The sequence below is a fragment of the Budorcas taxicolor genome, chromosome 13 (assembly GCF_023091745.1).
Source record: "Budorcas taxicolor isolate Tak-1 chromosome 13, Takin1.1, whole genome shotgun sequence".
NCBI lineage: Eukaryota > Metazoa > Chordata > Mammalia > Artiodactyla > Bovidae > Budorcas > Budorcas taxicolor.
Window position 1 is genome coordinate 51,778,677 of NC_068922.1, and position 13,653 is coordinate 51,792,329.

Below are 13,653 nucleotides of genomic sequence, written 5' to 3' on the forward strand. Positions count from 1 at the left end.
GGACTGCATGAGTTTAGGTGGAACTGGGACACTGGTTTAGGTAAAATTGGAGAAGTCATTCACCCATGTCTTCCATTTGGCTGACAGATTGCTAAACAAACCTTGCTGACTGAACCAGGCTTTTAATATCTAGTCAGTCTTCCTCAAAGTAAGGCAGCCTGCAGGAGACCATATAGAAGAATTGAGAAGACTAAAATCACCTAGGAGTTTGGGACTTCAGAATGGGAGATTGTGGGGGTTGGGAAGATGAGTTTTGGAGAGATAATGGGGAAATATTAGACCTCCTTCATAAGTACTCAGTAGCTAACTAGTTCCTTCCTCATTTCCATTGCTTATGTTCTGTAAACAATCTGAATGCTTCACCTCACCCATTATTCTTTTTAATTTTTGGCTGTGCCATGCAGTTTGTGGGACCTTAGTTCCCAACCAGGGATTGAACCTGGGCCAGTACCAAATCCTAACCACTAGGGCACCAGGAAACTCTTCCCCCACCCCCTCATTCCTTATTCTTAGCAAGAATTTTACTGCAAAGTGGACTGAAACCATATTTCTGAATGGCTCTTCAGAAACTGACTGCCTGTTCAGGAGTCTTTCTCAACTCTGAAATCTGTTGGTCATGTGCTTAACTGACCTTTCTCCCTGTGACAGAGCATTTCATGCCAAAAGCTCCAATAGAAGTGATTTCAGGATACATGGCTCCACACCCAGCCAGTGCCCTCTACCTGTTTCTGGTAGTATTGCTTTCTCCTGTGTGAGTTCACAGGACCAAGTCTGTGGAGTACTAGTCACACGTGAATCCACTGGCAGAACCTATGGGTCAGGTCCTCGTGCTGAGATTATACTTGCCATTTGCAGGTGGATGGTATACCGTCAAGTCATGGACAGCTCCGAATGTTTTCATGCTGCCCACTTCCAGAGATACCTTTCCAGTGCCCTGGAGGCCCAACAGAACCGCTCTGCCCGCCAGTCAGCCTATGTCCGCAAGAAGACCAGACTACTTGTGGTATTACAAGGGTGAGCCCTGGAAGTGTTTTGGGAATAGTGGGGTAATGTGGTGACCTTGCCATTATTGCATGTGTGGTTGACTTGGGGCACGGAATGAACTCCACATATGCACGAGAAGTGTCTTTAGCAAACAGGAACCCCTGTGGCCATCCTTTGGCCCAGAGTGACTGGTGAAGATCGCACCCAAGTTTCAAGTTCAGCCTCAACATCACATATCCTCAAAAGGCAGAGAATTGGGGAGGAGGTTTTCTGGCAAGATTCTCTGATAATTCTTCTAACACTAGGGGTCCCTAAGCCACCGAAGCATGCAAGCTTCAGCTTTTTCAGTCCTCCTCCTGTGGAGTTGCAGACAGTCCCCACACACTAGTCTCAAGCCCCATCCACAAAGTGGCTAGGAAGGAGGAACCAGGCGCATCGTCCCCTGGGCCCACAGGAGAACATGTCAGATCAGGAAAACATGGGCTGTGCTCTTCACTGCTGTCATTATAGTTGGTAATAAAGAAGCTTTTTGGCAGTTCTCACAAAGTGCTTTTGTGCTGTGCTGTGGTGTTTTGTTTTGTGCTCCTAATAATTAGTATTTGCAAATGGCTAATTGTTTCCAGTAAAGAATAGGCCCAGTTCCAAAGCCCTGTTTGGTCTCTTGGATGTGATGGTAAGAATTGGAGGAAAGCCAGGCCAGTGGTGCTGCAGGAGGGAAACAGGAATGTGTCCCCTGCCAGGCCATCTTTTCTCTTATTTAGATCTTGTTCTTACATCTGCTTTGGGCTTCCCTTCTGTTCACCCTACTTGTGGGCTTAGGTTGTGGAAGCCACAGAGCAAGAAAACTAGAAACCACTTGTTTACCATCATCTCTAATAATAAAAAAAATAGGTTAGCCCAGTTTCGTCACCTCCTGCCACCCTTCCACAGGTGAACGTCAGTGGGGGTATGGACTTGGAGACAAATTTGGCACCTTGACATTGTATAGCTGAGGTCATTTCCGTCTTCTGTTACTTTAGAGAGTATTGTTGACTCCCCGTCTCTGACTGTACAAGTCTGCATAAGTGCCAGCTGTCCTGGCTGCTCTGGACTTCAGTGACAGTGTATGGCCAGCCCACTTGTACTCTCAGAACCAGCAGTTGCCCAGTCACTGCCCTGGTACACTAGGAACGTCAGATGGATTTCCTGCTGTGTTGCCCTCTATGACAGTGTTCTTACAGATGGGGCCCATTCCCTTGAGGCTCAGCAAGGAGCACATGGCAGACTCAGTGTAGCGTGTCCAGCTCCTTGGAGCTGGACCTTTAAGCCCAGTATTGAGGTGAGGGGACGCCCCAGAGGCTTCCAACTTGAGAATTTTATTTCTTGAATATGGCCTTTATTTTGATTTATAGAATTCTATGCAATTGGGCAGGGTTTTCTCTTGCCCCTGCAGTGGCCTGGTCCCATTCTACTTACTGCTGCAGGTGAGCAGTGATGTTGAGCTTTGACACCAAGTGGAGTATTAGGTTGTTGTTTTAAAAATTGAATTAATGTATTTTTAAATGATAAAATTTTAGAAATGGTGAACAGATTAGTGGCTGCCAGGAACTGGGGATGGGAGTGGAGGCCAGGCAGGGAGGTGGGTATGGTTATAAAAGGGCAACACGGAGGGAGCTTTGTGGTGTGAAACTGTTCAGTATCTTTACTGTGGTAGAGGAGCCTGCACAGGTGACAGAATTGTATGGAACTGAATACATACACAAATAAGTAGAACTGTAAAAATCTGAGTCTTAAAAAGTTAATTTTAAGGAATTTGAGGGACTGTGTTAGTTTATACTCTAGAATATTATAAAAATCATCCTTTAAATTATCTACATTTAAGACAAAGTATCTCTCAAAAATAAAAGTTGAATTAATGTAAAACGAGGCAAAATTGCAGGCTTAAATTACAAATGTAAAATAGAGCCCAAAAGACACTTGTATGGAATATCTGTTGTATCAGAAGAAAGAAAGTTAAAGTCCTGCTGGGGTTTCTTTGTTTTTAAATAAAGAAAATACTGATAAGAAAGAGGCAACATGGAGAGTTAGGTTTTTGCATTCATCATGCAGTTCGGGCAGTTCAGCCAAAGTGGCCAGGTACAGACTTAGCAGCTGGATCACTGTGCTCCCTGAAATGAAAGAGTTATTAAAGAAAACAGACCAATACAGGAGCTCTTAGCTTGATTAGAAAATACCAAGTCCTGCCTCAGAGCCCCAGGGTCACCTGCAGGCTTCTCTGAAGTGGGTGGGCAGTAGAGTTCTTTCTTCCACTCACTCTTGCACAGTTAGAACTAATGGAACTTGGAAGTACAGAAACTCTGTAAACTGCAGGGGCTCTAAATCATGAGGTGACTTGACCCCAAGGAGGCCTGTTGCACTCTCCTCTTTGGTTTCCTTCTACCCTTGCTCTACTCAGCCACTCAGCAGGCATTCCCCTCTTCTCCCACTCTGAAGCTCCAATTCAGTAAACTAACTACTCCCTTTTTTCCCCCTAGCTACACAGATGTTATTGATGTTGTCCAGGCTCTGCAGACCCATCCAGACTCAAATGTCAAATCCTCTTTCACCATTGGTGCCATCACAACGTGCGTGGAGCCGCTGAGCTGCTACATGGAGCACAGGTACATACTTAGGACCACGTCCAGCCCAAAGGATGTGGTGTGTTTAAATGTACAGAAAGCTATTTACCTCCCACCTACCAATAGGTGACGCATTTTTATGTGTTTGTATTTTGGAACGCATCAGTTTACTCTGGTGGTGTTTCTGTTTTTTAGTTGCTAAGTCATGTCCGACTCTTTGCAACCCTGTGGACTGCAGCATGTCAGGCTCCTCTGTCCTCCAGGGTCTCCCGTTTACTCAAATTCATGTCCATTGAATCAGTGTTGCTATCTAACCATCTCTTCCTCTCCTGCCCCCTTCTCCTTTTCCCTTCAGTCTTTCCCAGCATCAGGGTCTTTTCCAGTGAGTCAGCTCTTTTTATCAGGTGGCCAGAATATTAAGAGCTTCAGCTTCAGCATCAGTCCTTCCAATGAGTATTCAGGGCTGATTTCCTATAGAATTGACTGGTTTGATCTCCTTGCAGTCCACAGATTCTCAAGGGTCTTCTCCAGCACCACAATTTGAAAACATAAATTCTTTGGCATTCAGCCTTCCTTATATTCCAGCTCTCACATCCCTACATGACTACTGGGAAAACTATCATTTTGATCATACAGACCTTGGTTGGCAAAGTGACATCTGCTTTTTAATATACTGTCTAGGTGTTATAACTTACCTTGCAAGGAGCAAGCATCTTTTAATTTCATAATTAGAATTGCTATCTGCAGTGATTTTGGAGTCCAAGAAAATAAAATATGTCACTGCTTCCACTTTTTCCCTATCTATTTGCCATGAAGTGGTGGAACTATATGCCTTGATCTTAGTTTTTTGAATCTTAAGTTTCAAGCCAGCTTTTTTACTCTCCGTATGGACTGGCATCTTCTCACCACTTTTCTTTATGCACTAAAAAGTCACCCTTCTAGGATAGTGGGACTTGAAATAAATTCTCCCAGAAAAGAAGAATACCCATGGCAGGCTTTTCTTTTCTTCTTTACTGCAGGGAAGGGGCCTTCTGTAATAAGGCACTTGTAGTACCTCACAGATACTTTTTCATGTGGTTAAGCCATCTTAAAGCATCTTACCTCAGTTAATGACACTCATTCTCACTACTAACAAATGAACTTTTTTTTCCTACTTTGGAAATAATAATAACAACAAAGAAAATTGGGTAGTAATTCACCCATAATCTCACTAACTCAATGTAATATTATAATTTTTGTGAATTCCTTTTTTATCTTTTATATGCATACTTTTAACAGTTGTGATATACATAAGCTTTATATCTTTCTTAGGTTAACATATAAATATGTAAGTGAACATATATCAGTCAGTCAGTTCAGTCGCTCAGTCATGTCTGACTCTTTGCGACCTCATGAACCGCAGCACACCAGCCCTCCCTGTCCATCCCCAACTCCCGGAGTCCACCCAAACCCATGTCCATTGAGTCGGTATGCCATTGAACCATCTCATCCTCCGTCGTCCCCTTCTCCTGCTCTCAATCTTTCCCAGCATCAGGGTCTTTTCCAATGAGTCAGCTCTTCGCATCAGATGGCCAGAGCACTGGAGTTTCAGCTTCAGCATCAGTCCTTCCAAAGAACACCCAGGACTGATCTCCTTTAGGATGGACTGGTTGGATCTCCTTGTAGTCCAAGGGACTCTCAAGAGTCTTCTCCAACACCACAGTTCAAAAGCGTCAATTCTTCGGTACTCAGCTTTCTTTATAGTCCAACTCTCACATCCATACATGACCACTGGAAAAACTATAGCCTTCACTAGATGGACATTTGTTGGCAAAGTAATGTCTCTGCTTTTGAATATGCTATCTAGGTTGGTCATAACTTTCCTTCCAAGGAGTAAGCATCTTTTAATTTCATGGCTGCAATCACCATCTGCAGTGATTTTGGAGCCCAGAAAAATAAAGTCTGCCACGGTTTCCACTGTTCCCCCATCTATCTGCCATGAAGTGATAGGACCATATATATGTTGCTGTATTACAGTGGTAATTACATTTTGATTGGTTATGTAATCATTTTGTGTGTGTATGGCTATAATTGTCTTAACCCACTCTCCTCTGTTAGTCACATAGGATGTCTCCAACTTCTCACTATCATAAATAATGCGCTATGGGAACATCTTTATATAAATTTCTTAAATTTCAGACAATTTCCTTAGAATAGATTTATCAAAGATATATTATTACTCAGTTGTATGCTAAGAGCTGACTCATTTAAAAGACCCTGATGCTGGGAAAGATTGAGGGCAGGAGGAGAAGGGGACGACAGAGGATGAGATGGTTGGATGGCATCACCGACTCAATGGACATGGGTTTGGGTGGACTCCAGGAGTTGGTGATGGACAGGGAGGCCTGGTATGCTGCATTTTATGGGGTCACAAAGAGTCGGACATGACTGAGCAACTGAACTGAACTGAACTGAACTGATGATCAATTTTATTACTCTATATTCACATTCCCAAAATGCTTTGTGAGTGGGTTTTATAGTTTATACTGCCTCAGTGGTATCTAGAATTATTTATTTCATCATCAGAGAAGTCCCCACTGAGAAGTTTCAGACATTACATTTTCCCTTTGTAGAGCTGTTTGGAGGCCTCCCCGGTAGGTCAGCGGGTAAAGAATCCTGCAATGCAGGAGACTCCAGTTCAATTCCTGGGTCAGGAAGAACCCCTGGAGAAGGGATAGGCTACCCACTCCAGTATTTTGGAGCTTCCGTCATGGCTCAGTCGGTATAAAATCTGCCTGCAATGTGGGAGACCTGGGTTCGATCCCTGGGTTGGGAAGATCCCCTAGAGGAGGGCATGGCAACCCACTCCAGTGTTCTTGTCTGGAGAATCCCCATGGACAGAGGAGCCTGGCAGGCTGCAATCCATGGGGTCACAGAGTCGGACATGACTGAGTGACTAAGCACAGCACACATATCACAGAGTTGTTTGGGGCTTCCCTGGTGGCTCAAATGGTAAAGAAGCTACCTGCACTGTGGGAGACACGGGTTCAGTCCCTGGGTGGAGAAGATCCCCTAGAGGAGAATGAGAAGGAACTGGCTACCCACTCCAGTATTCTTGCCTGTAGAATTCCAAGGACAGAGGCTGCAAAGTTTCCTTTCTCTGTAGCCTTTAGTAGAATATTTCTAAGAATGTATCCAAGGTATGTTATCATGAGGTTTTTCTGATTAGTCCATATAGTATTATCATCTCCTGGCAATTGATTGATCTATCCTTAGATCTTCATCTAAAAAAGCTTCCTTCTTATTTGAGTCCCAAGTTGATATCTTTACACTTCTCATAGAAATTACATTAAAAGTTACTACGCTAATTATCTTAAGTGATCCTAAGAAATGTCTTTACCATTCTCCCTTCTCATTAGCTCTGCTTTCTCTAGGTTCTGCTTTCTCATTTAAAAAAAAAAAAAGCTATTTTTCCTTCTGCCTTAAGGTAGGTTATTGCAGTGAATTCTGAGCATCACCATTGTACTTTAGAATACTGTGCGGACTCTTATATGCCACTTTTTCTACCATCCATGCCTCTTCTTTTTCTCAAGTTTTTAGTTAAAGATGAGTAAAGCAGAAAGAGGTCTATCTAACATGGGACTGGACTCTATCAGAGATACTAACGTAGAAAGGTAGGAAAAGATAGTAATAAGCAAAGAACTAGACGAGTACTGTTCTACACCATCAAGATAAAGTTAAGAAGAGAAACTAATAGAGTTGTGTGGAAAGAGTTCAAGGAAGAGATGTTAAAGGTGTGGGGAAATGGGAAGGCAGGATCTTCCTATAATAATGAAAATGTTTCTAAAATGAAATTGTGGCAGTGTTTGCACAGCTCTGTAAATTTACTAAAAGAAAAAAATCATTGAATCATGCACTTGAAATGAGTGAATTTTGTGCTGTGCCGATTGTATCTCAATAAAACTGTTAAATAGAAAGAATCAGGGACTTGCCCGTGGCTCACTGGTAAAGAATCCACTTGCCAGTGCTGTAGACACTGGTTCAATCCCTGATCCAGGAAGATCTCATATGTCACAGGGCAACTAAGCCTGTGCTCTGGAGCCAGTGAGTCACAACCACTGAGCCCACATGCTACAGCTACTGAAGGCAGTGTGCTCTAGAGCCTGTACTCCATAGCAAGAGAAGCCTGCTCATTGCAACTAGGGAAAACCCGCACAGCAACAAAGACCCGGCACAGCCAAAACATAAATTAAAAAAAACTCATTGCACATCGAATCAGAAGTCACTGATTCAATCCCTGGTTGGGGAACTAGGGTCCTGCATGCCCTGTGACGTGGCCCCAAAAAAAAGACTAGAATGTTATTAAATAACATTAATCTCATTCCATTAAGAAAAGAATTAGGGTGGGAAGGAGGTTCAAGAGACAAGAAAGAGGAAGGGTAAATATGTATACTTAACGGCTGATTCACTATTGTCATATGGCAGAAATTGTAAAGCATTTATCCTCCAATTAAAAATTTAAAAAGCAGTAACACATTTACTTAAGAAAGTCTAAAATGAATTGAAAAAGGTAATCATATAGAAAAACATAGAATACTCTAATTGTAAAATTTTTAAAATGGTCGGTACATTTCTTTAATTTCTGATACAAAACTTAAAAGGTACAACTATTAAAGTAAATATAACATGGACTTCCTTGGTGGCGCAGGGGATAAGAATCCACCTGCCACTGCAGAGGAGACTGGTTCAATCCTTGGTCTGGAGATTCCACATGCCACAGAGTAACTAATCCTGTGTGCCACAACTACTGAACCTGCACTCCAGAGCCCATGAGCAGCAACCGCTGAGCTTTTGTGCTGCAACTACTGAAGCTTGTATGCCTTGGAGCCCATGTTCCACAAGAGAAGGCTCCTCGATGAGAAGCCACCTCAGTGAGAAGCCATGCACCACAGCAGAGTGTAACCCCCACTCACTGCAGCTAAAGAAAGTCCACAAAAAGCCACAAGGACTTAGCGCATTCAGAAAATAAACATAACAGAACATCCTAATGGATACACAATACATATATGTATTTATTAAAGTATTATTAAATGACAGAAGTAGTAAAAAGATTAAGTGACCAGTGTTAAGCCCATACGTTTGTAAAAAGAAAAAAAGTCCAGGAATTCCCTGACAGTCCAAGAAACCTAGATGTCCATCAACAGATGAATGAATAAAGAAGTTGTGGTACATATACACAGTGGAATATTACTCACCCATAAAAAGGAATGGATTTGGGTCACTTCTAGTGAGGTGGATGAACCTAGAGCCTGTTATACAGAGTGAAACAGGCAGTGAAAGTACCAAACCCATGGCCTGGGTTTGATCCCTGGTCGGGGAACTAAGATCCCACAACCCACATGTCATGGCCAAAAAAAAAGAAAAGAAATCCTTTTAAGGCCAACTGTGGTAGATTAAAATTCTGGCCATAGCAAAAGCAGCCCTTCCCATCAGGACTTAAGTTGAATCTACTTTTCACCCTTTGAATTTTGGCTCAGGCATTGTGACTTGGCTTTGGCCAGTGGGTCCTCAAGAAGCATGAAACAAGCCAAGGCTTGAAAAGCATTTTACACTTTGGGGCTTGCCCTCTCTTGCTTCTGGGAGTTAAGAACCACCAAATGAAGAGGCTGCTGGAGGGTAAAAGACAATGTGGATAGAGAGCCCCAGCCATCCATTCCTACCATCTAGACCAAGACCACTGTTGGGCCTGTGAGTGAGACCATCTTAAAGAGTCATCACCCCCAGCTAAACTATACCCATTCAACCTATAGAACCATGAGAAATAATAAATCATCATTATTTAAGCCACTTAGTTTTGGGGTAATTTATTATGCTGCAACTTGTGTAGGAAAATAGGTACATTCATATACTTTTTTTTCCCCCATACTGTTGATAGGAATGTAAAATGATTTAATCTCTTTGGAGTCAAATATGGCCATTCCATTGCTAGAATTTTATTATATAGTCATATTTTTAGAAATGTGCAAAGATATATATGTTTAGGGGTATTTGTTTCAGGCAGAATTTTTATTTTTTATTTATATATATTTTTAAAGTTGTGAATTTAAATTTTATTCAGGGACTTAACTGAGGACTATAGTCCAGGACACAGGTCTGAGGAATTCAGGCAGAATTTTAAATTCTAAACTGTAGAGCCTACTCCAGCATGTTTAGTTGGGGAGAAATTTACTAATGGACAGTATAGCTTGAAAAGCCTCTAGGAGGGTCAGACGGTATTGATGAGGCATCCAGGTGGAACACTCAAACTTCCTGTAGTGCTGCCCCAGTGAGATCCCCCTCGGGCTATCTGAGGCTATGTCAGTCACTTCTTCCACCAGAAAATGAAGTCTGCTTCCCATGCTGCTGCTGCTGCTGCCAAGTCACTCAGTCATGTCCGACTCTGTGCGACCCCAGAGACAGCAGCCCACCAGGCTCCCCTGTCCCTGGGATTCTCCAGGCAAGAACACTGGAGTGGGTTGCCATTTCCTTCTCCAATGCGTGAAAGTGAAGTCGCTCAGTCGTGTCCGACTCCTAGCGACTCCATGGACTGCAGCCCACCAGGCTCCTCCATCCATGGGGTTTTCTAGGCAAGAGTGCTGGAGTGGGGTGCCATTGCCTTCTCCTCTGCTTCCCATACATCCCCTCATTTACTGTGTTCTTTGCCACTTGGAGTCTCTTTGGTAAAACTTAAGTCATATGCTTGTACCAGATGGCAGGAAAGGCCAGAAAAGCAGTTTTCTGCCATTTACTTGAAGGACAGGCTTCCTCAGTCCAAGTCTGGGAAAAGTGTTTAGAAGGTATCAGTCAGTCAGTCATATGGGCAGTCTGAAATATAATAGATGTGCTCTACAGTGTTCAAGACAATAACATTAATATCAAATGGAAATAACCCAAATGCTCATTAGTAAGTGACTGGTTCAGTTTGAGGATATTCATATAATGGAAGCAGGTGGCACAGTGGTAAAGAATCTGCCTACCAGTGCAGGAGACATAAGAGATGCAAATTTGATCCCTGGGTTGGGAAGATCCCCTGGAGAAAGAAATGGCAACCCACTTCAGTATTCTTGCCTGGAAAATCCCATGGACAGAGGAGCCTGGTGGGGTATAGCCCATGGGGTCACAAAAATTCAGACACAGCTTAGCGAATGAGCATGTGTAATGGAATACTATGCAGGCATTTTTTAAAATTAGGTAGATTTTTATGTACCGATATGGAAAATGCCCATAATACTTTGTGAAGTGAGAAAAGGAAATCAGCAAAACAATATGTATTCTTTAAATGTCTATTTGACTAAACATAGAAAATATCTGGAACAATACATCCCAAACTGTGAATAGTGGTTTCTTCTGGGAAGTGGTTAGTTCCTCGGGGGCAGATGTTGGATGATGTGTAAAACATTTGATATTTTATAGTATCATGTATATTGCTTCTTTTAATATACAGCTTTATTGAAATTTAATACACATACCATAAAATCTACTGTTTTAAAATGTCCCTTTCAGTCACTCCCCATTTCTTTTTTTTCCCAATCCCTGGCAACTAGTCTACTTTCTGTTTCAATGGATATGCTCTATTCTGGATATTTTCGTATATGTTGCCTTTTGTGCCTGGCTTCTTTCAAGGCTCATCCATGCTGTGGCACGTGTCAGTGTTTCATTCCTTTTTATGGACAAGTACTGTATTGTATGGATATATCACATCTTTTTTATCCACTCATCAGTTGATGGACATTAGAGTTTTTTATATCTTTTTTGGCTATCATAAATATACTGCTCTGAATGTTTAAGTTTTAATATGGTCATATGTTTTCTGTTCTCTTGGGTAGAATTGCTGGTTCGTATAGTAACTATTTAACTTTCGGAGGAACTGCAAACTGTTATCCAAAGCCATTACACCATTTGCATCCTCACCAGCAATGTATGAGGGTTCCCAATTCTCCATGTCTTCACCAATACTTGTTATTGTCTGTCTTCAGTCAGTTTAGGGGCTTTACAGTTTAGGGGCTTTCCTAGTGGTCCAGTTAAGTATCTGCCTTGTAATGCAAAAGAAAGAGGAGGAAAAAAACATATTACAGTGTAGGAAGGAGGATGATATGTATAGAAGGAAAGGAATTGAGCTGTGATTTGTTTTCTGCTGTTTTTTAGACAGTGTGATGCTTTACCTCTTTCAGTCCTCAAAATCCCTTTAAGTATTTTGGGAGGCATTTAAGGTAAGCATCATTACCATGTTTTACCGTGAGGAAGCTGATGCTCAGAAAAGTTAAATAATTTCCCAAATGCCACATCCATGGCATGTACATAGTAATCATGATATGGGGTACTATAAGAAAAAGTCATGTAATTTTACAAGAATTGTTAAAAACAGTGATATCTCATTGAGAAGTTGTATAAATGTGCAAGTTTGTGTGTTCTGAGTATTTTCTTTGCAGCTCTTTAAAGTGAGTAGCTTAATGACTCTCTAACCTGTTAGAGGTTTAAAACATGAGCTTCCAACCTGTGACTGGATAAGATGCATTGAGAGGGAGCATGGCCCAGCTTCATCTCAGATGCTACTGGTATGAATTGCTGTGCACTGCTGCGGGAAAGCCAGCAGGACACTGAGAAGGGCTTTTAAGGCATATACTGTAAAGTCACAGGAACATCATCAAAAAACCTACAAATAATAAATGCTGGAGAGGATGTGGAGAAAAGGGAACCTCTTACACTGTTGGTGGGAATGTAAATGGACACAGCCACAATGGAGAACAGTTTGGAAATTTCTTTTAAAAACTAGGGATAAAACCCAGCATGTCATCCAGCAATCCCACTACTGGGCATATACCCTGAGAAAGCCATTCTAAAAGACACATGTACCCCAGTGTTTGTTGCAGCATTGTTTACAGAAGGCAGGTCATGGAAGCAATCTAGCTGTCCATTGATAGATGAATGGATAAAGCAGTTGTGGTGCATATATATACAATGGAATACTATTCAACCATAAAAAGGAATGAATTTGAGTCAGTTCCTAGTGAAGTGAATGAACCCAGAGCCTGTTATACAGAGTGAAGTAAGTCAGAAAGAGACAAATGTCGTACATTAACGTGTATATTGGAAGTCTAGAAAAATGGTCTTGATGAACCTGTTTGTAGGACAGCAGTAGAGACAAAGACATGAAGAACAGACTTGTGGACACAGTGAGGGAGGGAGAGAGGGAGACGAACTGAGAGAGTAGCACTGAAGCATAGGTAAAATGGATAGCCAGTGAGAATTTGCTGCGTGACACAGGAAGCTCAACCCAGTGCTCTGTGACAGCCTAGATGGGTGGGATGGGGTGGGAGGTGGGAGGGAGTTTCAAGAGGGAGGGGTCATATATATATACCTATGGCTGATTCATGTTGATGCATGGTAGAAACCAGCACAACATTGTAACACAGTTATTCTCAAGTTATAAATAAATTTAAAAAATAAAGTTACAGGCACTTACTGGATGGAGACAGACATTTTCTAAGAATGCGTTAGTGGATTTTTCTGGTCATCCAGTGGTTAAGAATCTGCCTGCCAGTGCAGAGGACACGGATTCAATCCCTGGTCTGGAAAGATTCCACATGCTATGGGGCAGCTAAGCCTGAGCACTGCAGCTACTGAAGCCCAAGTGCCCTACAGCCCGTGCTGTGCAACAAGAGAAGCCACTGCAATGAGAAGCCAGCACACTGCAACTAGAGAGTAGCCCCTACTCACCACAACTGAAGAAAGCCTGTGCGTAGCAATGAAGACCCAGCACAGCCAAAATTAAATAATTGTTTTAAAGAATACATGTGCTCTGCAGCTGACCCTTCAGTGGACTGTGAATGCAGTGAAGTCAGTGAGCTCTATTCTTGGGAGACTCAACTGAGGATCTCTCTCCCTTCGTTCTGGGGCTCCTAACCTTAATCAGAGCACATTGGGGTTCCTCTATAAAATTCTTTAGAAACCGTGAAGGAATCAGGCAGGTGAACTAGATCCACAGCCCGAAGTTGTACTTACCCAAGTGGCTCACTCATCCACCAAATTTAGTTCCAAATGGTGTGTGTCTGAC

The 13,653-nt window shown here is 42.3% G+C and overlaps 1 protein-coding gene across 1 annotated transcript in view; it reads left to right on the top strand.

Annotated features, from left to right (window-relative positions):
• DNAAF9 (dynein axonemal assembly factor 9) overlaps positions 1 to 13,653 on the top strand; it is a 169,592-nt gene that overhangs the window by 126,397 nt on the left and 29,542 nt on the right. The window contains exons 28-29 of the mRNA XM_052650925.1: positions 856 to 1,014; positions 3,498 to 3,623. Coding sequence (XP_052506885.1) covers positions 856 to 1,014; positions 3,498 to 3,623 — 285 coding nt within the window. The remainder of the gene's footprint in view (positions 1 to 855; positions 1,015 to 3,497; positions 3,624 to 13,653) is intronic.